At 37.7% G+C, this 22759-nt stretch overlaps 6 protein-coding genes across 9 annotated transcripts; 2 read left to right on the top strand and 4 right to left on the bottom strand.

The window, feature by feature from the left end:
• Nucleotides 1-143: 143 nt before the first annotated feature.
• LOC136342452 (uncharacterized) lies at nucleotides 144-3140 on the bottom strand. The gene is made up of 5 exons (XM_066288283.1): nucleotides 2125-3140; nucleotides 1467-1551; nucleotides 1023-1261; nucleotides 721-898; nucleotides 144-597 (listed from the first exon to the last, which is right to left on the bottom strand). The coding sequence occupies exons 1-5, from the start codon at nucleotides 2249-2251 to the stop codon at nucleotides 207-209; spliced, it is 1020 nt and encodes a 339-aa protein (XP_066144380.1). The 5' UTR covers nucleotides 2252-3140; the 3' UTR covers nucleotides 144-206.
• Nucleotides 3141-3168: 28 nt separating this feature from the next.
• LOC136342451 (aminomethyltransferase, mitochondrial) lies at nucleotides 3169-5227 on the bottom strand. Its single transcript, XM_066288282.1, has 6 exons — nucleotides 4853-5227; nucleotides 4434-4642; nucleotides 4175-4374; nucleotides 3895-4023; nucleotides 3515-3664; nucleotides 3169-3451 (listed from the first exon to the last, which is right to left on the bottom strand). The coding sequence occupies exons 1-6, from the start codon at nucleotides 5115-5117 to the stop codon at nucleotides 3172-3174; spliced, it is 1233 nt and encodes a 410-aa protein (XP_066144379.1). The 5' UTR covers nucleotides 5118-5227; the 3' UTR covers nucleotides 3169-3171.
• Nucleotides 5228-6120: 893 nt separating this feature from the next.
• Nucleotides 6121-9882, bottom strand: LOC136342735 (M-phase inducer phosphatase-like). Its single transcript, XM_066288835.1, has 3 exons — nucleotides 8926-9882; nucleotides 8616-8803; nucleotides 6121-8495 (listed from the first exon to the last, which is right to left on the bottom strand). Exons 1-3 carry the CDS (start codon nucleotides 9847-9849, stop codon nucleotides 8198-8200), a joined length of 1410 nt encoding a protein of 469 aa, XP_066144932.1. The 5' UTR covers nucleotides 9850-9882; the 3' UTR covers nucleotides 6121-8197.
• Nucleotides 9883-10320: 438 nt separating this feature from the next.
• LOC136342737 (putative transmembrane ascorbate-dependent reductase CYB561 homolog) lies at nucleotides 10321-15529 on the top strand. Of its 4 annotated transcripts, none has more exons than XM_066288838.1 (5): nucleotides 10321-10653; nucleotides 11962-12173; nucleotides 12231-12439; nucleotides 12646-12800; nucleotides 13418-15529. In XM_066288838.1, exons 1-5 carry the CDS (start codon nucleotides 10586-10588, stop codon nucleotides 13581-13583), a joined length of 810 nt encoding a protein of 269 aa, XP_066144935.1. In that variant the 5' UTR covers nucleotides 10321-10585; the 3' UTR covers nucleotides 13584-15529. The 4 variants fall into 4 exon arrangements, with proteins under 4 accessions (XP_066144935.1, XP_066144938.1, XP_066144937.1 ...); XM_066288841.1 differs by having other exon boundaries at nucleotides 10591-10696; XM_066288840.1 differs by lacking the exon at nucleotides 10321-10653 and adding an exon at nucleotides 10756-11485.
• Nucleotides 15530-16008: 479 nt separating this feature from the next.
• On the bottom strand, nucleotides 16009-18221 carry LOC136342738 (COMM domain-containing protein 3). The gene is made up of 3 exons (XM_066288842.1): nucleotides 17938-18221; nucleotides 17165-17430; nucleotides 16009-16369 (listed from the first exon to the last, which is right to left on the bottom strand). Exons 1-3 carry the CDS (start codon nucleotides 18074-18076, stop codon nucleotides 16142-16144), a joined length of 633 nt encoding a protein of 210 aa, XP_066144939.1. The 5' UTR covers nucleotides 18077-18221; the 3' UTR covers nucleotides 16009-16141.
• A 128-nt stretch (nucleotides 18222-18349) lies between these two features.
• Nucleotides 18350-20490, top strand: LOC136342736 (serine/threonine-protein kinase 16). The gene is made up of 7 exons (XM_066288837.1): nucleotides 18350-18597; nucleotides 18799-18956; nucleotides 19150-19300; nucleotides 19403-19533; nucleotides 19584-19738; nucleotides 19797-19931; nucleotides 20104-20490. The coding sequence occupies exons 1-7, from the start codon at nucleotides 18488-18490 to the stop codon at nucleotides 20218-20220; spliced, it is 957 nt and encodes a 318-aa protein (XP_066144934.1). The 5' UTR covers nucleotides 18350-18487; the 3' UTR covers nucleotides 20221-20490.
• The last annotated feature ends 2269 nt before the right edge of the window (nucleotides 20491-22759 follow it).

The raw sequence follows: 22759 nt of genomic DNA on the forward strand, positions 1-22759 counted from the left end.
AAAACAGTTAAAGTCTTCGTTTTTATGATTTAGGCGGAAAGGCACGCTTGGGGGTAACTGAGCAAATGGCACGAATTTGCCAAATTACCTTCTCTTTTGTCGATATAGGGGCAAAAGTAAAGGAATCAACTTTTGCTGTGTATTTTTACTCAACAATTAATTTTTTATTTCTTACTTACGCCTACAAAAAAAAATCTCACTAACGTTCATTCAATAGCGTTGCTGCAAGCTCCGACAACCCCTTCCTCTCGGGGCTTCAACGTCAACAAATCAGAGTCTATGGATATGTCCTCCTGATTACTAATGCAGTCGGAGATATGCAGCGCCATACAGTCCTCTTCCATTTCTGAGAGCAGTACGTTCCTCGTCTTCTCCATCGAATCTTCCAAGTTTTCCGCTATGGATATCAAATGAGTATCGATATTCTCCATCGAATTTTCCATGTGGCAATGATTCTGGGAACCAGTTTTATTATCAAAGTTGTCCATTGATGAATTATTACAATCTAATAGATTCTCCATAGAAATGGTTATGGTGGGGCTTTCCATAGGGCATTTGTTCAAGGCAGTGGTGTGGTCGATGTTTGCAAGTCTGTTGCTGGAAGGTGAGAAAAATTACATCGAGAGAAAAGCAGAAAGTTCTTCAAGAAACTCATGGAAATTCGCCCAAACGATGCGTCGCCCAATCATCACTGACTCACTTTTGTAGTGTGGTACTTACTGTAGATTAGTCTCTTGAGTTCCTACGAGTTGGTGCTGATGCGGGCCAGTGCAGGCGATATCTGTGTAAGTGATCGGAATGGGTTGCACCGGATTCGGCCAGGTCAAACCCATCAACAAGCTTTGTGAATTGTCGATCGGGGTGAAACTCAAAAGGGGCGAGTGTGTCTGCTGATTGTCTGAAATTATCAAGGGGGGGATATGGTTGCTCCTTATCATAATTGCGCGTGCGTTATCACAAGTGATTCGGTTGTGATCTGAAACTTTAAGGAAACGCCCTCTGGCAGCCCCTCTGAATCCTACCTGATGACAGCTGCATTGACAGCTCCTGAGGCCCAGTCACTTGCGTATGTTCCATGGATTTAGCGAAGTATTTCTCCTGCTTTCTCCATTTGGCTCTTCGGTTTTGAAACCAAACCTGCACGCGCGCCTCCGTCAAGTCAATCCTGAGGGCCAGTTCCTCGCGGAAGAATACATCAGGATAATGAGTTTTGTGGAAGGCACGTTCCAATTCTTCAAGTTGGTAATTCGAGAACGTCGTTCTGGCAATTAAATGATATTGATCGATAATAATTATTGATTAATAGAGAGTAATTGATCGAAACCGTAAGGAATTGTCTGATTTCGGAGAGTTGGTGTTATTAAGGCGACCTCTAAATGCGGGGTCCGCTCTAATAAAACCAACCTGAATGAATAGGTGGATCTTAACACACGAGAATAGAATATTCTATAAATTCGAAGGCTTACCTGTACCTTCTTTGTTTGCGTTTAGAGTTCGAGCTGCCGGGATTTTCGGCCTGGTTTCGAAGATCGCCAAAGGCGTCCGAGAATCCTAGAAAATATATATATTTTTTGACTTTAGCAATTTCCCCTCCCGTCCCTCGCGATCGAGGCCGAGATCGCTGTCCCTCGACCCTGCAATTTGGGTTTTAAACGCGTCATTAATTAGCTGCAGCGATCTCAGCGGAACTGCCTTAAAGCGGAGCAGTCCTCGAGGAATTACCCTCAATTAACAATCAGGCTGATTAAGTCCGATCCTGTAGGACTCATCGAGAAAAATTCGCGAATTTTAAGGAATTAAGAAGAGTCCTGAAGCAGGGTAGGGAGGCCAAATGCCGGTTGTGGCCGAATCGAGGTTTGCGTGCGTGTACCGTACCTGAGGCCGAATGGAAAATTAAATTATGGCTCGTGGGCTTTATTCAATTTATATTTAATTTAATAAAACCTCTCAGAGTTCCTCATGTCGCGTAAGTAATTTAATTACCGCCAATTAAAGGGACACGCAGCTTTAAGCCACATTTGTTTGGGACTCAAAGTTTGATCGGCAAAATACTTAGTCGCTTTCCTACAGGCCTAATTTCGGTTCGGTCGGTAAAACGACGTCCACAAGAGGATTGAGACTTACCGTATTTCTCAGGATCATCCGTGCCCTCGGCCTCTTCGCTGAGGCCTCCGAGGAGGCCAGTTATGGTATACGAACCCTGATTTTCCAATTCACCTTCAACGGTTTGCTCGGGCAGATTACTGTTCATTTGATACTAATTAATTAGGTGCTAAAATATCAAATACTAAGATGATCAGTTGGCGTTTGCGGTTATCTTAGAGTGCTTGTTCTATCTGGTTTATCCATCACCTACTTGCTTCGATTTATCTATCTTTTGTCCTCACTTTACTAACTCGAATAACTGTCCTGAAAGTCGACTTTTAATGGTCATTATGTCATAGTGTAGATAACTGGACACACTGTTCGGATAACGTTATGTGCAAATTCAGGAACTGAATAAGGTGCTTATAGATGAAGCCTTCGAAATGCTTTTATACACGAGAGATATTAACTATTTTTAAAGAGCTTTCCAGTGAATTTTCTACGATTTCCCAGCTAAAAGCTAAAGCATTATGCGAACTGTTTGTTTTAATTTAAATGACGCTTATTATTTAAATATCAAATCGCGCTATTTAACTCATTGTCCCACTGAATTGCTGGACGAAATCTGCGGGACAAACCCACTTGTGGCTGAATTTCGAAGCGCAATATTCGATATGCGTACATATACAGGGTGGTCTAGGAGACAACGGCATTCCAGAATTCTGGTTTCAAACAATTTTTTCTTGTATTTCTGCGTTCTTTATTCGTGCAGTTTAGACAGCTCTTCTACGCGAAACTGATACGCCCATGGTTTCCTTACTTTATCGGGAAAGTCAGAGGGGATTTTGATCTTAGATTTTTGCACAGAATTTCGGAGATCAAAAGCTTTTAATGTCAATTAACGCGTTTCCTAATTATGTCGCTAAAGAGGAGCTTAACGACTTGCTATTGGAAGAATAAAAGTGCGTAAATGTTTCTGAATGCGTTAAGAAACTGTCCCAAAAACGTATCCAAAAAACCTTTATAGGACTTAACGTTTTTAGCTAGGAGAGGTTGCTTTGGTGTGTAACTAGAAATTCCACGTTTTTAATTAGCTTTCGGTTTATTGTAATATTTCGCTTTCACAAACGGCATCTTCGTGACGATTCCCTCGAAAGTCTTGTTTCGTATCTTTAAACCCACCTTCGTGCCCACCTTGCTGAACTCCGTAGGGACATATCCCATGCTTATATTGAGGTTCAAAGTGGGCGAAGGGCAGCCTGAAGTTACTTCTCCGATAACGTTACCACGTTCGTCCAATATCTCCGCTCCATGTCTCGCGGGGGGGCCTAAAGTTGACGTCACGCCCACGCGCTTTATTTTTGAGCTGAAATAAGCGAGATCGGGCTCCTTTGAGCATCATCCAAAAATGACCCTTTTGTTAATATACCCTTCTTTAATTTGCTGCAAAATTTTCGAAGCTCCGGGAAAGTTTTGTTGTTCTCTCCGTCGTTTCGCTACCAGCCATGTCAAAGCGCCTTCTATGGGTGTGGTATTGGCGTTCAGGTCACTTCCATAAAGGCACAGTCCAGCTTCCAATCTACGGCATAGATGCTGTTGATAATGTGAAGCCTAACAGCATTTAAAATAGGCAGATGTTTCGCATCAGCTGTGAATCATCGGTTTAGCCATTATCACCTTGATGCTATTGGGTCTCGCCTTTTGTGCATAGAACGGCAAAGCAAAAGCGAAAAAATCGTCAAAATTGTGAGTTTTAGTGGAAATATATGGACAAATGGTATTTTTAATCAAAGTTGTTTACACGTATACCTCAAAGAATCTCGTGCCCCCAAACCCGCCAGCTTTACCTCTCCATCTTCCAAGAGCAAAGTTACTATCTTTTCCACATGTCTAGAGTCAATCGATAATTCAAAACCGTCTTCGCCAGTATAACCGCATCTACAAATAAAAAATATATATAAAAAATATTAATTCAAAAATAAAATTTTAATAAAATTTTATTAAATTTAATTTCAAAATAAAATTAATTAATTTAAAAACTTTATATTTTTTAATTCGATTGAAAAATAAATCGCTTCTCCAGTTTTACCTGGTAATTCTATATTGAGTATCTGCTACATTTGTAACGATGCTGTTCATGAAGTACAAGGTAGACAAATCAATATTCGTCAATTTCTGAAGGGCCGCCGCTGCCCCGGGCCCCTGAAGCGCCACCAGCGATCGAGCGTTTGGTTTTAAGAATTTAATGTTTATGTCTGAGTCTGGCTTATGTAGTTTCTTATAGTTAGCCTGAAATGGAATGGTACTCCTTACAAGCGCCAAATGGGGCACAGTTTTTGAATTTTTACCAAACCACTCAACATAATTCCTTGGTCCTGGTCCTTCATTGCTGCATTTGAGACGACATAGATAAACTCTTCGTTTACCTTTGTGACGATTAGATCGTCCAAAATTCCTCCTTTTTCGTTGGTGAATACAGTCAGAGTGGCGTTGTTTTCCTTAAGCCCTTGAATATCGGCTGTGCATAACGTTTCTATGTATTCGACGCAGTTTTTGCCTAATTAAAATCAATTACAATTTATTAAAAATAAATTATAAAAAATATAAAAATATATAAAATATATAAAAAATATATAAAAAATATATAAAAAATATAAAATATATAAAAATATAAAAAATATAAAAATATATAAAAAATATAAAATATATAAAAAATATAAAAATATATAAAAAATATAAAAATATAAAAAATTTGAATTTTATTTACCTGTAATTTCAGTTTGTAACATATGAGAAACATCGAAAACACTGGCAGATTTCCTTGTGAAAAGATGCGAGTTAATTATTGATTGATCACTATACTGCACTGGTAATATAAATCCTCCAAAGTTCACCATTTTCCCCCCATGTTTCACATGAAAATCGTATAGAGTGGTGGTCTCCCCTGATGGGTGCGTTGAATAGGCCAGAACTTGAAGGATATTCTTCCAAGAATTGAAAGGGTTCGTTAACAGCTTTCTTGGTGAAAACATGTTTTTGTCAGTCCGAATTTCAGCTATTATTTCACAAATTCAAGAGATTGTTAGTTCGAATTATTCATTAAAACTTAATTAAGAAAGATTTCGATAATGATCTAAATATTGACGACATCGATATAATATACAGAGGGCGTTCAAAACGTTCTTTTGTCGCGAATTGGCAACAACAAAATAATGTTGTTCTTAATCTGAATTTAGTCACACAGCTATCAAGCAGCCAAAAAAATATATTTAATTAGCTTGACTCAGCAACACAAATTAATTTTAAAAATCGCATTACATATTTTGGAACATCCCTAGTACTAGGCAATAGTGCTTATCTTAGTTCTGGCTGGGTCAAGGATTATACTGATTATGGACAACGTTTGTGACGACAATAAGTATAATCAAATAAGAACGAGTAAGATGTAACAACTATCTAAAGTCCTGACAACATAACGGTTGTCATGCAGTGGACCGTTGAAATATCCCTCTATAATATGACAACGAAGGGTTTTCTATATGGACGAACACCTTCGGTGATATTGAATTAATGACTATCTAGGATCTGTTAATACGAGGACAATCATCATCGTCGAGAGCACCGATCGTCCTGCACGCATTAGGCGGATAATAGACCGCACCACATCCAAACCGTGTCTTTATACCGCTCTGATGCCGTGTACGGGATGGACGAGTTGTTTTCTTTCTACTCATTAAAGTGCATTAAGAAAATGTCAATAATTCCCCCGTTTAATATAGAATTGCGGTGCTTTCCCCTACAAATAGCAAGTTTTGGAGTGCCACTCGTAGCGCAATGGAGGCTACTGGCTTCCATGAATATTTCTAACGAATTACACTTCAGTTTTCAAGCTGCTAAGACAGACTTCTAGCATGTGCTCGGCAGAAGTTGGTACCCCATTGCTGGTGAAAAATACATCGGGTGTTCCATTACACAACACGATGCGCGGAAGGAAAAGTCTGGAGACCGTGGAAACGGGAAAAATACACACAGAAAAACGTTCAACATTCCATTTATTAATACTGAAATAAATCATTCTATAAAATCATATATCAGCAACCCGACTCTTAAAACCCCAATTTGACGGTGATCGTCGTTTTATTAAGTTGTGTGAGTCTATCAAACAGGAATTCGATAGAGAAATTTAAAGAAGTTTGCGGGGGAGCATTATCATCTCGAATTCCTATCGAATGAGAGGTTTAAGTTTAATAAAGTGGCATCAGCATCAATTTGAAGTTTTCAAGAGTGGGGCTGCAGCTCATCGAACTAACCTTAAACTATTAAATATAATCACGCAAGTTGAAAAATATAATACAATTTCACTAATTGCACAAACCTGAACTCTTATAGGTAGAAGGAATCTTTACAAGGCATTTCTGATTATTGATCAAATTTACAAGTCCTAAAACATGGAAATCTTCACGTCTGAAACATTAACAGAAATGCCCCCTCAATCATAAGCCTTAACACATATTTTGGCACCGGAGATATCTACAACCAGGACCGGCCCGAGCGTGTTTGACGCCCTGGGTGAAATTTTTAATCATCTCCCACTACTCCAAAAAAATCGCCCAGGAAGGCCGCCAACCTCGTTGGCCCTTAGGCCGGTCCTGTCTACAATGTATCATATGAACCTATTAATAAAAATATTTCCTATTGCACAAAATCTTCTACCTATTTGGTGGAATTTACATATTTACAACAAAATTTCGAATAGAATTAATGCCCACGAATTCCTTGAACAGACAATTATGAAGCAACACACGGGAGGAATTTAATGGTGAAGCCGAATATCGGCTCTGTTCGAAATTCATTAGAACTTTCTGCCTACTGCTAAGTTATGGAAAGCATGCAAAATCTCAACTATTGTCTACTCTAACTGGCCTTACTCCTAAGTATCATAAAAATAAAAAAAACGGACTGTGGGGGTTGATCCTCATTCCCCAATAATCGACGCACGACTTTCACGAACTAATTAAATCTTGTAATCTAAGTAGCTTCAATTTCTACTTAAGAATAGAAATACAGCAATCGAAAAGCTTACTTCGCAAGCAAGGGGGAATGTCATCTCGCTGACTAATAAGCGCCTTTCCTGAACGTGGATACATGCAAAACTTCATTGAAGTGTTACCCAAAGGCGTCTTGAGGGAATTTGGATTATTTTCGCACCGACCAAACATGACCAAAAAGGGAACAACGCAGATATACAGATACAGCGTAGAACTGGCTAGTTAATTTCAACAGAGGGGGGAACAAAGGAAAAACCTAAATTTGATAGGATTAATTGTAGCATTAATGTACTTTAGAAGGGCATATTATAGAACACGTCTTTCGGAAATACATCAATGTGCCGGAATTGCTCGACAAACGCTGAAAGCTTCCATTTAAGTCATTCATAATCCAGTAGTACGAGCATTGCTATGGATACCTACCCAGCAAGGCGTTGTACTTGTTGCAATGAAGTAGTTAAAGGTATTCTGCCAATCAAAAATAGTGTAAACTGGCATTTTACAATCTTAGTAATATCACACAACCAATAGATCCTATGAGCGTTGCAAAATAAGTTCCATCATGTTCACCCTAACTGACCCACGTAGTGCTTAAAAATATTCAGGATTTTGAGTATTTTAGTATTAGAAATACTTCATTTGTAAGATCCGACTGTTTCCCGTGAGTATAATAGAACAAAAGTCTTATTAGTGCTCTTTTCACACTGTCCTGAGCATTGACTATTAAAAAACAAATAAGAACAAACCAATTTCCTAAATGTCTGGAGTATCTAAATACGTCACAAATACACAAGTTTCTAACGCATCAGTCAACGAAAATCTGTAACTCATACAAAACGAACACAACCCTTGAGGGTTAACGACAAAAAAATGTAACAATCACATTACAAAAAAAATCACAACTTGCAGATTGGATCCGGCCTCCATTTAACTGCCTTTTAATGTTAAAACCTCAAATACAACACGCAACTTCGTGATTTCGCATCAAAGAACACTCAAATAGATACGAGGAATGGAACTAAATCTATCTTTCATTTTTGTTTTGGCATACTGAACACATTGATTTAAAAATCAGTAGAGAGGGCTTTTCTCACCAACCTTGACGATTGAGCAGAGGATTTCGACAGTCGGCTGTAAGTGCCCTTCTTGGCGGTATTGATGACACATTCTGAAGTCCTGCTCTTTTTTTTGAAGAAACGCATGTCATCGACGTGCGCGGGGTCCAGCATTTGCTTGTAATCAGCAGGGTGGCAGTAACTGGGGAAGGACTCAAAAAAGTTCTTGTAACCTCCTTCGAGGATGTAGATTTCAGGATAGGTTAGAGCAGGGTAGTTTACTGTGTTCCTTGTACGATCTTCTTTCCTGCAACCAGAGAAAATATTTTTAGTTTTCACACACATGGATGCCTGTACTGTAATCTGAGAGAAAACTGTGAACAGCAATCTCTTATTATTAAATTTTACAAGATCTTGACAAAGTTACCTTAGATTCCTGACCATATTTGGGCCCCGTTCTTTGGAGAACTCGCAGTGAAAGATAAGAATATGCCTTTCCTTGCTGGGCTTGATCGGTACATTCAACAGCTCGATGCATTCTTCCATCATGTAAATGTTTCTGGCACCTCTGATGTGACCCCCCTCAAATTCGTAAGGAAATCTACTGTCTATAATCTGAAAATTACAAGAAAAAACATTTTATTAGTCATCTTGCTTCTCCTAAGATACTAGAGGTTTCTTAATTCAAATGGAATGAGGAATGCAGCAATAGAAAATAAATCAAAGAATGGTCTTACCACAAATGAGTTTATAACGGCATCAAATTGTCCATTTAGCAAATTCTTAACTGTCTCAGCCGATATGCTTTTTAATTCGGGATGAGCCCCTCTAATCAATGGCAAGGCGTATGACTTTGAAAAATCTCCTATTAGCTCCTCATCTTCTGATCTCTCTACAGCCTGTTTCATTAAATCTTTCTGAGCCTCGGTAACTTCCTGATCAAACTTAGCAAGCAGCTGAACTGAAGTGGGCTCCTCATGATCAGAATCTTCCGCTAATAGCTTGTCACTGAAGTCTAAGGCAGGAAGGCAGTCAATATCTGTTTCAGTGTCAAATAATTTGAGCCGTTTTAATGAAGTGGCCGTTGCAGTACAGGGGCTCCGAACGGGGCTCGCAAACAATCGTCTCTTTGTAGTTTGGAAATTACTTTTTCCGGGAGTTCGGCTTCTCAAGCCCTCAAGGGGGAAACTTAAAATCGTAGCTTCATCACCGTCCAGTTCACTGTCTTCCAGGCAAGGAGAAAGTGATCGCCGTTGTTTTTCCTCAGAAATGTCCTCACAATATCCAGAGTCCTTCGAATCTGCATCGAATAAAGACACCTCTTCCATATTTTCACTTGTATCGGACGGTAACTGGGGAGAGCTAATGACCATTTTTTCGCCGATTTTAAGCTGATTCTTCCCGCTCTTTTCTGTCTGACATTCATTCTCAAGAGATAAAAATAATTCTGAAGTTAGCTGCGGTTCTTTTTGACATTTTCCATCGGGTGGGAATTTAGGCGTTTTCACACATTCGACTAACCTGTAGGTTTCCGTTTCACGTTCACATCGTTCACGATAATTAAGTTTCACGTTAAAACGTTTCCAATAATGACGATAGTAAATGGTGGTACCATAAATGATGATGAGAAACGCGGTAAAGCACGTAAGTAACACGAACATCGTGGCTCCACAACCTTACTAGCGGAACTTTCGGAGGTAAATGGATTAAGAATTTCGGTAGTCTCGTTTATACCTTTTGACGAAAATAGGCGTCCGAATTTTTATTGCACACCTATATAAGAACGAAGGCAAACGAAAGTAGATACATGCAGATCAAATGAGCCAAGAACCTTATTTTATGGGGCTACCTGGAACCCCTCATTGTTGTTATTATCATATAATGCATAGCGAAGGCGAAGCAAAATCGCAAACCGATGCCTGTGTATAGCACTATTATCCTTTCTTCTTTAATCCCTTTCGATACGCCAATAAATAAAATTGTACTCGTCGAACACAAATATTCAAAATATCTCGAAGGGTTCAACTTTCGACATCGAAAAATCGAATTGAACTCGTGATCCTCGCGCGAACTTGTGGAATTCGAAAAGTTTCTCGATTTCGTGACATTGACGGCATCTGTCATCGGAATCAGCTGTTTTTGTTTTGTTCAACTCACTGTTTTTGAAAAGTCAATCTCTTTTCCATAATTCCGCTGTAGTCTTCGAAGAATATTTAATTCATTTATCCTCATTCTTTATTGTGCTTTTGCCTGTCCGCCACCTGCGCGTATCTCCAACCTTATCCTACCGGGAACCAAAGAGAATAACGCATGACAATATCTAATAGCATAGTTTTCCCGCATTAACTGTAACGTGTAAGATATTGATTTTCAGACTTGTTGCACAAGTTACGGTAAATGAGTTCAGAGTCATTACTGTCCCAACACGAGCGTGAAGTTAATTCAACATCTGGAATCACTAACAGGTAGTTATTTTAGTGGTTAAACGTGAAAACTACCTATTAGGGAGTAAGTTTTGTCGTCTTTTCCATTTTCATATGTATTTATGCAAATAAATCATCGTCAATAGCCTCACAGGGCTAGTCTACCTAAATGATAGCTCTCATTGGTCAGTCCCATGGTGCCATAGTCATTCAGATAAAAGGGGGCTCTGAAGGTCCGTAGCCGCTGGAGGTCAGATTTGAACCGTGTCGGATTTCGTATTGCTAAACTGAAAACTAAATCCTCTCTTTCGGCCTCTAGCAGGTACATTTCAATTGATGTTTTTGCCAGATTCTCTAAAGTTGTTTAATTAAGGGCGTTAAAAACACAAAGAGAAATAATTTTTACTTTACAGCCTGCTGCCAGGGACGAAGGGTGTTATTGAGACTTGACGCCCTGCTGGTCGTAACTCATTGTTTCCACCGTGGAAACTAATGGGTAAACAAGCAGCGGCAATTTATATGCGTAAAACGGTTAAACGTGGAGCAATAAAGCCACTTTTGGGACCGTGACTGAATTCTCTCCCAAAAACCTAAATACATAACGTCAAAAATGCTTCGAATTCACCACTATTCCTACCTCCGCTGCTCCTTGTTTACGTATTTTTTTACTAAGTAACCAACACCGTTAACAAGCAATAACAATTTAAAACGAAATTCTACGAAGTGAACATCAACAATAGGACACAGTCAATGGGTTATTTGTAAGGCTGTATCATGTTGGCATAATGCACTGATGATGTGGCACAAAAGCACTGAATCTCTGAGATTTTTGCAACTTCATGCTCCTTCCTTTTGGTCTATAAAAACAAGCCAGGTAGTTCGGTAGATCTGAAGGTAAAACGGGGAATTCACGTTATTGGCATAAATTTTCCGTGACTCTTCACCCTGAACTTGTAAAATATTAGTGTTCGTTGAATTAGCCGAACTCGCCAAGGATTTAAAATTCTTTTACGCAAAACGGGGCATCGGGACTCCACAATCTCGACATAAAAACGAGTTCCAATTATATTTTTGGGCGGTCCTCGAGCACATCCGAAAAATTCAGGATGGAAAGTTTCGACGTGAACACCCCGTATAGTAGTGACTGGTGATCGTTATAAAAAACCTCACGGCGAGCGTCGCAAAGGTAAGCCCTAAGCACTGTCTACTTGAAACATCTGACTCGCAGATGAATTGATCACGGGCATGCATGTGATATCTCATCGCTTACTTCAGGTTTTTTTTAAAGATCTCCCCATTTCAATGCCTACCATCGTAAGCATCTCTATTCAAGTATTCTCCCTGTTTCAGAGCCATGGAATCTCAGGCGGAACACCAAAAACTAAAAACCTACAATACCCTGTATACTTTTACTACTTCGTTGGGCGCCGGCACGTTCCTGTTAGTCTTATTTTGGATTTTACGCTATAGAGGTGGTTTCGCATGGCACTCGAATCCTAAGGCGGAATTTAATTGGCACCCGTTTTTCATGATTCTCGGTATGGTGTTTTTGTACTCTCAAGGTACCGCACGTATTTCGATATTAAAGACATTGCGCCAAACGAAACTCCAATTTGCAGCTATTCTCATTTACCGCACGGGCCGAAACATACCAAAGATGAGGCTAAAAGTTCTACATGGTGCTCTTCATTTCTTGGCCTTTATCTTCTCAGTCATAGGCCTACAAGCTGTGTTTGACTCGCACAATTTAGCTCAACCTCCCATTTCCAATCTCTATACGATGCATTCATGGATTGGACTGCTGACTGTTATAATTTTTTCTATACAGGTATGGGAGTATACCGGGGCTGTTTGTGAAATTTAGGCAGGTTCAGGCTAGTTCAGCGGGGGTTGACAAGGAAAACTCTATCATCGCAATATTATCATTGTTTTCTATATTATTAATTTTTTGAGTAAGAACAACCCTGCAGATAGCACTTTACCTAATTAACGTTCGATAATGATCAATCATGAATCGATGATGGTTTGTTTCAGTTTGCTTCAGGTTTCATAACATTCCTGTATCCCGGACTTGCCATGTCTATTAGGAAAGCTGTGATGCCGATTCATGTGACTATAGGAACGGGTGCATTTATAATGGGACTGATTAGCTGCATCACCGGCCTTACCGAGAAGGCTATATGGGCGTTGTACGTATCCACGTTATTTCTCCTGGCCTCTGGCGACTATCATTGTTCAGATGATGTTTTCAGACCAGTTTCAGCTATTTATTCCGATCATCCCTTAGAGCGCTTGCCCTCATTATTTTCCCCTTGTGCTTACGCATATTTCTTGATTCATGACTTTTTAAGCAAAAGAGCGATTCAAATAGGTTTCAAACAAATTTTGACGGGAAAGTGACCAGAAATGAATCTCGTTGCTTTACAAAAGGTAAAACTTCGGTTATTATTGAAGGGTAGTTCATCCCTAATTTGCTAAAATTTTGGACGGATAAGGTGTCCGAGTCCTTGAGAAAGGGCCCTCATAAATAGCACAAAGACTTTTTAGGGCTAAACCTGATCTTGATGGTTTGTCCTAGTGACCATAAATAAAATTGGGACAAATTCGGTGTGAATTCTTATTTATTTTGGTCTCGGACTCTGTCGAACGGCAGTCCGGTCATCTTCCTTCTTACAATTTCTTTTGGCGCTCTTTTAAATACCAACACGGACAGGTATATAGATCATAAATTATGAATGTCCGTTAGCTCGTAGTATATCAAGGTCGGTCGTCTCGTGTACGGGATTCAATTTGGCCTAATTTTCAGGGATAAGAAATACGCGGACTTTGTACCTGAAGCATTTGTGTTCAACTTCATCGCCGTTGCACTAGTGCTTTATGGTCTTTTGGTGCTGTATTTGGTCACGGAAACCACGTATAAGCGCAACCCTTTACCAGACGATGAATTGGTTTTGACTAACCAAAATGAGTAACAAGTCAAAACTGACTGTCCCAATGGAACTATGTTATCCTTTTACGGCTGTTTTGCGCACTTCTTACTAGAGTTCTCGACAAATGATTTCATGCTTTTGCTAACGATATAAGTGCAAAGTACGTATAAGTACGATTAGGGCTGTTTGTTTATCAGAGTTTCATCGGATTTATAGCTGTCTACACTACGTAAAATTGCCCAAATCAGCTTTATACACACCACTCATGAAATTTAAATGTGAGTGGCGGCATGAAGCGTTTGTAACAATAATCTCGTGGCAAAACCCTCATGAGGGGCGACCATTCCGATGGTCATAATCCTTGCCAAAACTATATCATTAAGCTTCTCGAAATGGTCCAAATATAAAAATATCTTTAATATATTAAATATAAAGGGGGTAACAGATCATCGCGGACATATTCCACGGGGCGATAGTACTCTAGAAAGTAATAAAAAACACGCATCATTTTTTATATACAGAGTGACCAAGTTTCCTATTGTTCAAAGGACATTTTGAGTAGTTCTTATAATTTGGTTTTTGTTTGTGAAGACTAAACAGGATGCAAATTTTTTCCCAAACTTCCTTCACGTTATTAATTTGCATGGAGAGACATTTTTGTAAATTCTAGAGATTAGAAAGATACGAAAACACTGTAAAAAATCGAAAAGTTAAACAAGTAAAGAAAGAATTTAAATTAAAAAAAAATGCAAAGCGCAAAACTACATGACGGGAAAAAAAACACAACACCCTGTATATGGTTGCCGATGGCTTTGAGATTTAGTTGCAGAGAGTTTTAAGCAAAATTTCAAATATTTAACTCGAGGCATACGTGAGTGAAACGCGAAGTATGACAAAAACATGAAACTTTACCATCCTGTATATCGAAAATGAAGCGTTTTCGATCGTGGGTCTTTTAACGTTTCGTTATTATTTTGCAGAGTACCATTGCCCTTGAAACATCTCCATGACGATATGTTACACCCTGTATTGATAAATTTATTATATAAGAAACAAGAATCTGTATGTATTCAAACTATACACGTATATTTTTAAGCTGAAAATAAGCTGAGTCGAAAACTAGAGTTTTCTTTCTCTGCAAATCTGATACTTCGCTATACAGGGTGTCCAAATTGCACGTTCGCAGAACTGAAATCGACAAAATTAACGAAAAATTGGCTGTTGTGAAAGATTTTTGCTGGTCGGTATACGCTCCCAACATATTTTTTTAATCAAGAGTTATTAATAGTCGGGAAATCATTTTGTCTTTATTAATACGCACCTGAGACGCCCTGTAAATTAATTTTAACTTATACAATGGTGCTACCAAGAAACGTAGAGATATGACTAACAGCGATAAAGACCTACTTACACAAACTCGCACAAATCTGTCCCCCAAACAAAATCATAAACGTATGGTAAAATATATGATTAATGCACACATATTCATATCTAATTAATCTAGTTTACAGGTGCCTACTTATATCTTTAGTGTAACGGTTCAGATTTACGTGAGTTACAGCTTGTGATAAGAAAGTTCTGCGTTCATTCGATTGCGTGTTAGGCCCTCGAATCATAGCTCGTAGCTTGAGATGTTTGTTCTTTAAGTTTGAAAAATCGATCGGACGAAGGCAGAATCGTTTGTTGTTTTCTGGTGCTTTTTTTAAAACTGTGGTGCGAATTTTTTAGTGATATACATTTTATTCCTCTTGATTCCTATTTTATTATTTGTTGTACTTAAGTACCTGCAACTTGCAAAGATGTTGCAGGTAATTATGGTGAATATTTTACATTTTAAGTGCCTATCAGCGATAAATTTCCTATATTTTGTAATAATATTCAGCTTAAGTTAGTTCAGGTTAGTTGTCTTTTTATGAAATGTTTCGTTAATTTACTTGCCAAATGCCTAATGCGGCCTGGAATAAATTGTGAGAATCATTACGACCTAAACTAAACCGAATTTCAGTTCTTAAATCCTTCATCGTTTGTTCGAATAACCTACCAGTACCGAAGAACTAATTGTGGTTATTTTCTCATGCCTAAACTGGCAATCCTACCTTAATGCACGACGCCCTTGTTCGTCGATTCGTCATAGGTAGCGAATTTTCGATTCCAATATTGCTTCTCTTCGCAACCTTACCCTCTTCCCTTCCCCTTTAAATCGCAGATTTATACTCAAACATAAATTAAATGTAAATTGGAAAATTTGCTTTTGCTCCCCGGTCGAGTAACTGAAGTCCAGTGGATATTGTTGGCTTTACGATTACAGGGAGGGTTATTTGGGCGAATTATGCCGCGTGTGAAATTCATAAAAAAATAATATCCAAGACTTATCTGCTACGTGTTAGTTTATGTGGGTTAACTGGAGTCGTCATTAATTAGTTTAATCGACGCCCTACGTTTACAGTTCAGGGACGAACAGAAACCGTTTACTTACCTAACAATAATTCATATTTTATTAAAATATTTAAACACTCGATTATTATTATATGAAGCGCCACTGACCTGCTGGGACCATTTAAACCATCATTTAATCCTCATGTGTACCACACTACCATTAACTAATTCATACATTCGTCACGGATCTCGACTGGCAAGTGCCCACTAGCTACTTTCTGGCAATGGTTCACTGCGTCTTTCAACTTATGAACCAGGTTTTGCAGTTCTTGAGTGTTACACGTAAAATCTACATTTTCCGCGTGAAGACCATCCCGACAATCACTATTATGTGTGTTAGTTTTTAGGGATATCCGGAAAAGTGGCCCTTCTGGCTGATTGAGGGAGTTCGTCTGGAATTTAGTAAATATTGTCTGCAGTTAGAATAAACGTTACTTGTTGGAAAAAAGTCATAAATCTGTACATATGTAAGAAAAACGTCATAGGGATTGATTCTAGGGTCACGGTTCCTTGTATAATTGGCCAGAAAATTCCTTAAAACTTTGGCAATTTATAAGTCTGGCGTCTTCATCCGTAAATATAAAACACTCTTATGATAATGACGCGGATTCATCAAATTGTCCAGACTTTTCTAGGCCAAGGTGGCTTAAAGAGGACACTTTATTTACCGCACATTTTATCATTGCATTAAGCAAACTTGTTGCCTGCAGCAATAGTTTTACAAATTCACGAAAATACGTTAATTTTTTCATAAAGTTATATCAAATCTTCGATTTCAAAATACAAATTGGCAACGCTGAGACCGAAGTCGGTTTGTATATACGGTCTGTGATAAATTTATTAGTCACACATTCGACATCTAAAGTGATGACATACCTGGATGATCATACAATGAATCATATTGGATCGGACTGTATATTTCGTTATTTGAGCACGGACCCATAAAATGAAGGGTCAAGCTACTAATGTGAACTTTTTGAATGAACGTTTTTGGATATTTTGATAAGGTTGATTTCCTATCTTTCATAGAAATTACCTTTCTTAATAAAGTTCTTAGCAGTGCAATTTCTTTGATAGTTCAGTAATATAAGCACCTTAGAGATTCTATGCTTTATAAAATAAGGTTTACAGATGCACCAAAATATGAACTTTTGTGTAGGAATCATAACAAAATATTGAAATCCCACCTTCACAATATGATCAATCTTCCACTTGATATCAGTTATGTGTGGCAAATGGTTCCCAACACAGAGTAACTCGAGTCTTATAAATTTTTCCCATTTTTCATAGTAATCTTTCAATATGGCCACTTTTCCTGCTTCTATACTGCACTGATTTGTAAGGAATTCTGTGAGATCTTCAGCTGTTTTTCCATGTCTCACAAATTCAGAGAAGACATATAGTAAGGATGATTGGAGCCTTTTTATTTGGATATTGTTACTTTCTAAGGGAGCTAAAAATAACAGATGAAGGCCTGTTATAGCAAAATACCCCTTCAAAGAGTTTGAGAAACGTTCTAAAAGCAATATGAATCTATTGAAAGTTGCAAAAGTACAATCTCTTTGGAAATTCAGAAAGAACAAATTTGTAAAATGAATTATATGCTCATGCAATTTAATGACGCCCAGGAGTGCAATTTTGCAGACTTCTGTGTAAGGGTATTGGTTAAGTATGACTTCTAATGGTATTGCTATGATACATGTTTGCATCTTTTCATGGCGTGTGCAAAAACAGATTAATTCTGAGACAGGCAGGCCTCGGGTAAGTATAGGCAAAGGAAAAAAATATCCCCGCGAATTAATCTAAAACCAAGGCCTAGGAATGAAATAGAGAATGGGAAAGCCTGAGTACATACATGGGGCAGATCTTTTGGGTTGTTACTGTTATGAATTGGTAGATTATGAGGAGGAACTATTTAGTAATATAAACTTGACTTGACTTTTAAAAATCCAAGTTGTACCTTTTCCGACATCCTGTGTCGCATTTTTTAAACAATTAAACGAATTCTTCAGCAATTCCTCCAAATTACTGTTCAAAGGTGCTTCGTCCCCATTTAATATTGACAGGTTTTCCACAATTTGTTTTGAAATCTGAACCATTGTATTTGTTTATATGGTGTTATGTATATTATACCAGTTTTAAATCGAGTTTTATTTAATCAATAAATGTATTTAAATTAAGAATATAGAAACTAAACAATCTATTATAATATTAAACATTAAGTGGGGTTATCGCACGCCTCAGTGAGTCCCTTTTGACTTCTGATTGGTCAGGCTGAGGGTATGACCCTTTCGAAGTGTCACGTGTCGTCATTTGACAGAGAGGTGGGAAAAAAGCAAAGCGTAGAGTAGGCATCTCTATAGAGTGTGGTTATATCTATTATTTAAGCCATTTATGATCTCATTAAAATATTTTTAACTATATAATTTTCCTACGTACAAGTACCTTCATTTTTCTTGCATTAACATAATTTATAAAGTTGATTCTTATGCCAATTAATTTTATTAGAAATGAATGCTTTAGGTCTGAGTACTATTCTCCGTATAGGATGTCTATGCGCCAGTGAAAGTGTTGAAATACACGGTATCAGATATGTTGTCAAAGATTTGCTTGGAGAAGGGTAATGAAATAATAGTACTAAGAACATTATAGATTATATGGGTGTCCGAGGGCGGTAATTGGGAAACACTCAATATATATACCTTTGTCATATGTTGGTCACTTTAGGCACCATTGTGTGGGTGTTTACCTTTGACATTTTTTGGCATTTATTCCGGTCCTTCAGCGATTTACTGTTTCCCCTTTACTGTATTGTTTCCAGGGGTTTCTCCTCTGTTGATCTCGTAGAGCAGGCATCCACAAAAACAAAATATGCACTGAAGAGAATAAAATGCCACAGCTTTGACGATGAGAAGATGGCACTCAACGAAATTAATTATTGCAAGACATTGAAGCATCCTAATATTATTGAACTCATTGGTAAGTTCTATCCTTTTCGTTTTATATATTTGTATATATACATCTCAAAATTATCAAAACATAAGTTCAATTATGACGTTTCTGTGGGTATTAATTATTATCTGATCTGGGCGATGTTCATATCTGGGCTTGTATAGTAATAATGCACATTGCAAAAACTGCCTTTTGTTTAACGTACATGTCCCACTTCTAGATTCTTGTGTTAAGGGTACAGCAGATGCAGTAATAGATTCTACCTCAGAAGCCTTTTTGGTGCTTCCATATTATAGGAGAGGGACATTACATGATTATTTGGTTTTAAAATCCTTCTCAAAAAACTACTTAGACGTGAGGGAAGTGATAAGGTAAGTTTGTGTCAGTTAATGTTGAAACATAGGCCAAGGACATGTATATTTTTTTGTTAACATACATGAATTTAAGATTTTAAAAGTTCAATTTTTTTAAAGATTTTTTAGCGATATTTGCCAAGCTGTAAAATACATGCATGAATATAGTCCTGAACCTATTGCGCATCGAGATTTGAAAACCGAAAATATATGCCTTACTGACAATATGGACCCGATTTTAATGGATTTAGGTAAGTTTCAGATAAAATAGGATGGTAACATTAAACTTATATCTTAACAGGCTCAAGCGCCCCTGCCAGAGTTCAAATTTGCGGGGCACAGGACGCTCAAAGGATGCAAGATATTGCCGCTGAAAGATGTTCTATTACCTATAGGGCTCCTGAACTTTTCCACGTGGAAAGTTATTGTATTATTGATCAACGAATTGATATTTGGGTATGGCCCGTTTTTGATGATTTGAGCAGATTAGATACATATTTTATTTTAATTACAGAGTTTGGGTTGTATTTTGTATGCACTTATGTATTTTAACTCACCCTTTGATGCAGTTTATGAAAGAGGAGATTCCGTCAATTTAGCGGTTATTTCTGGGAATATATCTTTTCCAGAGGATAGCCCGTTTACACAGGTAAATGTTATAAATATGAATTTTAAGGCGATATTGAATCAAACAAGGATTTTTACTAGATTTTTGCTCGTGCCAAGTTTTCTTCTGTTGAAACTCTTCAAAATTGTGCATTAAAGAAACGTACTATATAAAAATGTATACCCATCATTAAAATATATTTGTTTCTTTTCAGGGTCTGCATGATTTAGTGCCATACATATTACAAGTGAATCCATCCGAAAGGCCCTTTATAAACGATGTTATTGGAAAAATAGACGAATATAAACGAAGTCTTGACACAGCTGTTTAATTAAGAATGTGCGCTATAATGCTGGTGTACCTACATGTTCTGTGGGGATTGTAATGTATTTTTGCATTTATAGTCTTAATGTTGTATGAATGTATGTTTACTTGATGTATCATCAGAGTGTTTTATTATTTTACCTTAATTAAATACAGTTAAGAACATTAGTTAATAAGGATAACGAAAAAATGTTATTTAGTATGAATATACATTGGATAATATATAATATAAGATCTGGATACCTGAATTGAGATAAATATACAAGGCTCTTATATATGCTGCCTCAGAAAAAAAATGTTTCATTTATTTACCCAAAAAAATATAAAGCTGCACTCGTACTCCTGTGAAGCCGAAATTCTCAAATAATATATGAGAAAAAAGCGGATATTTGCATAGTAACGTTGGATAAGAAAAAACTTCATTTATCTGCGCCGCTATTTTGTATATGAGTCACTACACGTTTCCAAACCGAAATCGGGGCCAAAGAAAGAAATCTTTGGGTACATTTATCCTATAAATATGCTCATGCCAAGAAACTAGAAGGGTCTCAGATCCACAATGTCAGCCCTCCTCACGGTTAAGAGGAAGGGCATTTTCTCAAACATCTTGTGTGAGTCACATTAGTAAAAAGTTCGAGAAGGGATCAATGTAGCTTCTACATAATTAAACATTGAGGGTACAACGATAAGTTAGTTTGTACTAATTCTAGCTCTGGGAAGGGTTTCGTGAAGAGATATGAGGACGCCTGAATACCTTAGATATATTAGTGTTAATTCCAAATGTAATTTCTAGCTATTTTAATTACATTTGAGCTATAAGCTGGGAGATGATGATTTGGCTAAAATCAAAACAAATATTTTTGAGAATACGATGAACAAAGGAATGAAATGGGGGAGGTCTCCAATATTGTCATTCTGTCTCTCTTTCTCTCTCTCTCTGTGTCGAATGATCTGGGAAACTGAGACAAGGATGTGTATACTACGGACCAATTCTGCATTGCGCAGATCAACGTTCTTATTTACACATTCCTTCAGAGCTATTTGTTTATTGACGAAAGATCCCCTTTGAGTAGCGGTAAAGCATTTGTTACTGGAATGTATGGAATGTAGGTCAGGCCTGGAGAAGCGAATGTTTACCGTTTTTCTTGAAGAACGGAATCTTTTTTCGTCCTTGAGCTGGCACTGCGGGTGGAATTTTTACAATGCGGATTTGATCGGTTTTTGCACCGTTTTTTCTACGAGTATTTTTAAAGGGTCGCCGTCATCTATACAAATTCTCCACTTTATCAGGTCAACTGAGGGAATCTCGGCAATCGTAAAGGATCCGAAGTCGGCTGAACTGGGGCAAAGGGCATAATTTGGAATTCATAAATATATTTAAAAATTTGGAAAATTTCGATGAATTCCAAAGAAGGAAAGGTGTTTATATTTCCTTCACCTTGTTCGCCGTTTAAGCTGATCGCAAATCGCGCATAAATATGTTTCCAAGTTATTAAAATAGTCAAAAATATCTCAATATGTAATTTAAAATTATTTTAGGCACTTTTTCTATTTGATTTCCCTGAAGTAGTTTTTACCGGTGTCGCCACCTGGGAACGGTAATGGTAACCCGAGTGGCACTCGATCCGCTAATTGAAAGTACGACTAAGCCGTTACTTGAAGATATCTGCGTGCAACGACGATTCCTTCAAGAACAACATTGTCTGCTCTTGAAGAGTTCGAATATGCGAAGGTAGATGGATCCCTGATTCGATTTATAACTTTACAAATTATAATTGTGTCGCCCAGGGCCTCTGATATTGAGAATACTTACCCGTCCAAGGCAGTAAAATAATCATTCTCATATTTATTTTTTCCTGTTTTTTATTAAATTACGAAGCATTTGTACTGGCGCTACCTTCCTCAGAGCCAATGATAACTTATTACGAACAAGAAAACGCCGCACACTACCTCAAAGACTATTTTCTGAATGGAATTTCGATAGCTAACAGATCCGTCAGGATTTGCGACCGTAAATTGCTATTCAGTGGAGTAATTTTTAAGACGTACCCGTAGGTAACGAAATTTATATATTTTACAGAGTTTTGGTATGATAGATACGTTCCCAGTTATGTCTGAACCTCTCAATTGTTGTGCCACCTTAAAGTGGCATAATAAAGTAATTCCCACATAAACGGAACTCATTAATACTTGTTTTCTGTAACTGTACGCAGTTAATACTCGTATTCATGCGTTGAGATATTTTTAAGCCTTAGGTGTCCGCATCTGATTATCAAGACTTCTTCATTATCGCATTGCTCATCATTTGATAAGTTGATGCTGAGCGAGGCTGCTATAGGTACACGACTTTTTCACTCAGCAGATTATTACCATTACTGCAATAATGCTATTACTTAAGGTCGTGCATATAAACTACACATCATTCATCAGCGGTGATTAAGAAAACACGCAAAATACCTGCAACCGACATTCCTGGCGCAGGTAGAGATTATTGCAACATCGAACATATTGACCAAGCGATTGCTAAAGTGTTGAAATTCTTATCA

The sequence above is a fragment of the Euwallacea fornicatus genome, chromosome 12 (assembly GCF_040115645.1).
Source record: "Euwallacea fornicatus isolate EFF26 chromosome 12, ASM4011564v1, whole genome shotgun sequence".
Lineage (NCBI taxonomy): Eukaryota > Metazoa > Arthropoda > Insecta > Coleoptera > Curculionidae > Euwallacea > Euwallacea fornicatus.

What these genes read in the sequence shown, in the direction of transcription:
- LOC136342452 (XM_066288283.1), bottom strand. Translation starts at nt 2,251, where the DNA reads ATGAACAGTAATCTGCCCGAGCAAACCGTTGAAGGTGAATTGGAAAAT. An exon ending in GGATGATCCTGAGAAATACG is followed by an intron (nt 1,552 to 2,124) that starts GTAAGTCTCAAT and finishes TATATTTTCTAG; the next exon opens with GATTCTCGGACGCCTTTGGC. An exon ending in GTCAATGCAGCTGTCATCAG is followed by an intron (nt 899 to 1,022) that starts GTAGGATTCAGA and finishes TGATAATTTCAG; the next exon opens with ACAATCAGCAGACACACTCG.
- LOC136342451 (XM_066288282.1), bottom strand. Translation starts at nt 5,117, where the DNA reads ATGTTTTCACCAAGAAAGCTGTTAACGAACCCTTTCAATTCTTGGAAG. An exon ending in GAATTATGTTGAGTGGTTTG is followed by an intron (nt 4,375 to 4,433) that starts GTAAAAATTCAA and finishes ATTCCATTTCAG; the next exon opens with GCTAACTATAAGAAACTACA. An exon ending in GGGGCACGAGATTCTTTGAG is followed by an intron (nt 3,665 to 3,894) that starts GTATACGTGTAA and finishes TCTATGCCGTAG; the next exon opens with ATTGGAAGCTGGACTGTGCC.
- LOC136342735 (XM_066288835.1), bottom strand. Translation starts at nt 9,849, where the DNA reads ATGTTCGTGTTACTTACGTGCTTTACCGCGTTTCTCATCATCATTTAT. An exon ending in CCGTTATAAACTCATTTGTG is followed by an intron (nt 8,804 to 8,925) that starts GTAAGACCATTC and finishes TGTAATTTTCAG; the next exon opens with ATTATAGACAGTAGATTTCC. An exon ending in AATATGGTCAGGAATCTAAG is followed by an intron (nt 8,496 to 8,615) that starts GTAACTTTGTCA and finishes CTCTGGTTGCAG; the next exon opens with GAAAGAAGATCGTACAAGGA.
- LOC136342737 (XM_066288838.1), top strand. Translation starts at nt 10,586, where the DNA reads ATGAGTTCAGAGTCATTACTGTCCCAACACGAGCGTGAAGTTAATTCA. An exon ending in ACATCTGGAATCACTAACAG is followed by an intron (nt 10,654 to 11,961) that starts GTAGTTATTTTA and finishes TCCCTGTTTCAG; the next exon opens with AGCCATGGAATCTCAGGCGG. An exon ending in TTATAATTTTTTCTATACAG is followed by an intron (nt 12,440 to 12,645) that starts GTATGGGAGTAT and finishes GGTTTGTTTCAG; the next exon opens with TTTGCTTCAGGTTTCATAAC.
- LOC136342738 (XM_066288842.1), bottom strand. Translation starts at nt 18,076, where the DNA reads ATGGTTCAGATTTCAAAACAAATTGTGGAAAACCTGTCAATATTAAAT. An exon ending in GACACAGGATGTCGGAAAAG is followed by an intron (nt 17,431 to 17,937) that starts GTACAACTTGGA and finishes TGTTATTTTTAG; the next exon opens with CTCCCTTAGAAAGTAACAAT. An exon ending in AGATTGATCATATTGTGAAG is followed by an intron (nt 16,370 to 17,164) that starts GTGGGATTTCAA and finishes ACTAAATTCCAG; the next exon opens with ACGAACTCCCTCAATCAGCC.
- LOC136342736 (XM_066288837.1), top strand. Translation starts at nt 18,488, where the DNA reads ATGAATGCTTTAGGTCTGAGTACTATTCTCCGTATAGGATGTCTATGC. An exon ending in GACGTGAGGGAAGTGATAAG is followed by an intron (nt 19,301 to 19,402) that starts GTAAGTTTGTGT and finishes ATTTTTTTAAAG; the next exon opens with ATTTTTTAGCGATATTTGCC. An exon ending in CCCGATTTTAATGGATTTAG is followed by an intron (nt 19,534 to 19,583) that starts GTAAGTTTCAGA and finishes ATATCTTAACAG; the next exon opens with GCTCAAGCGCCCCTGCCAGA.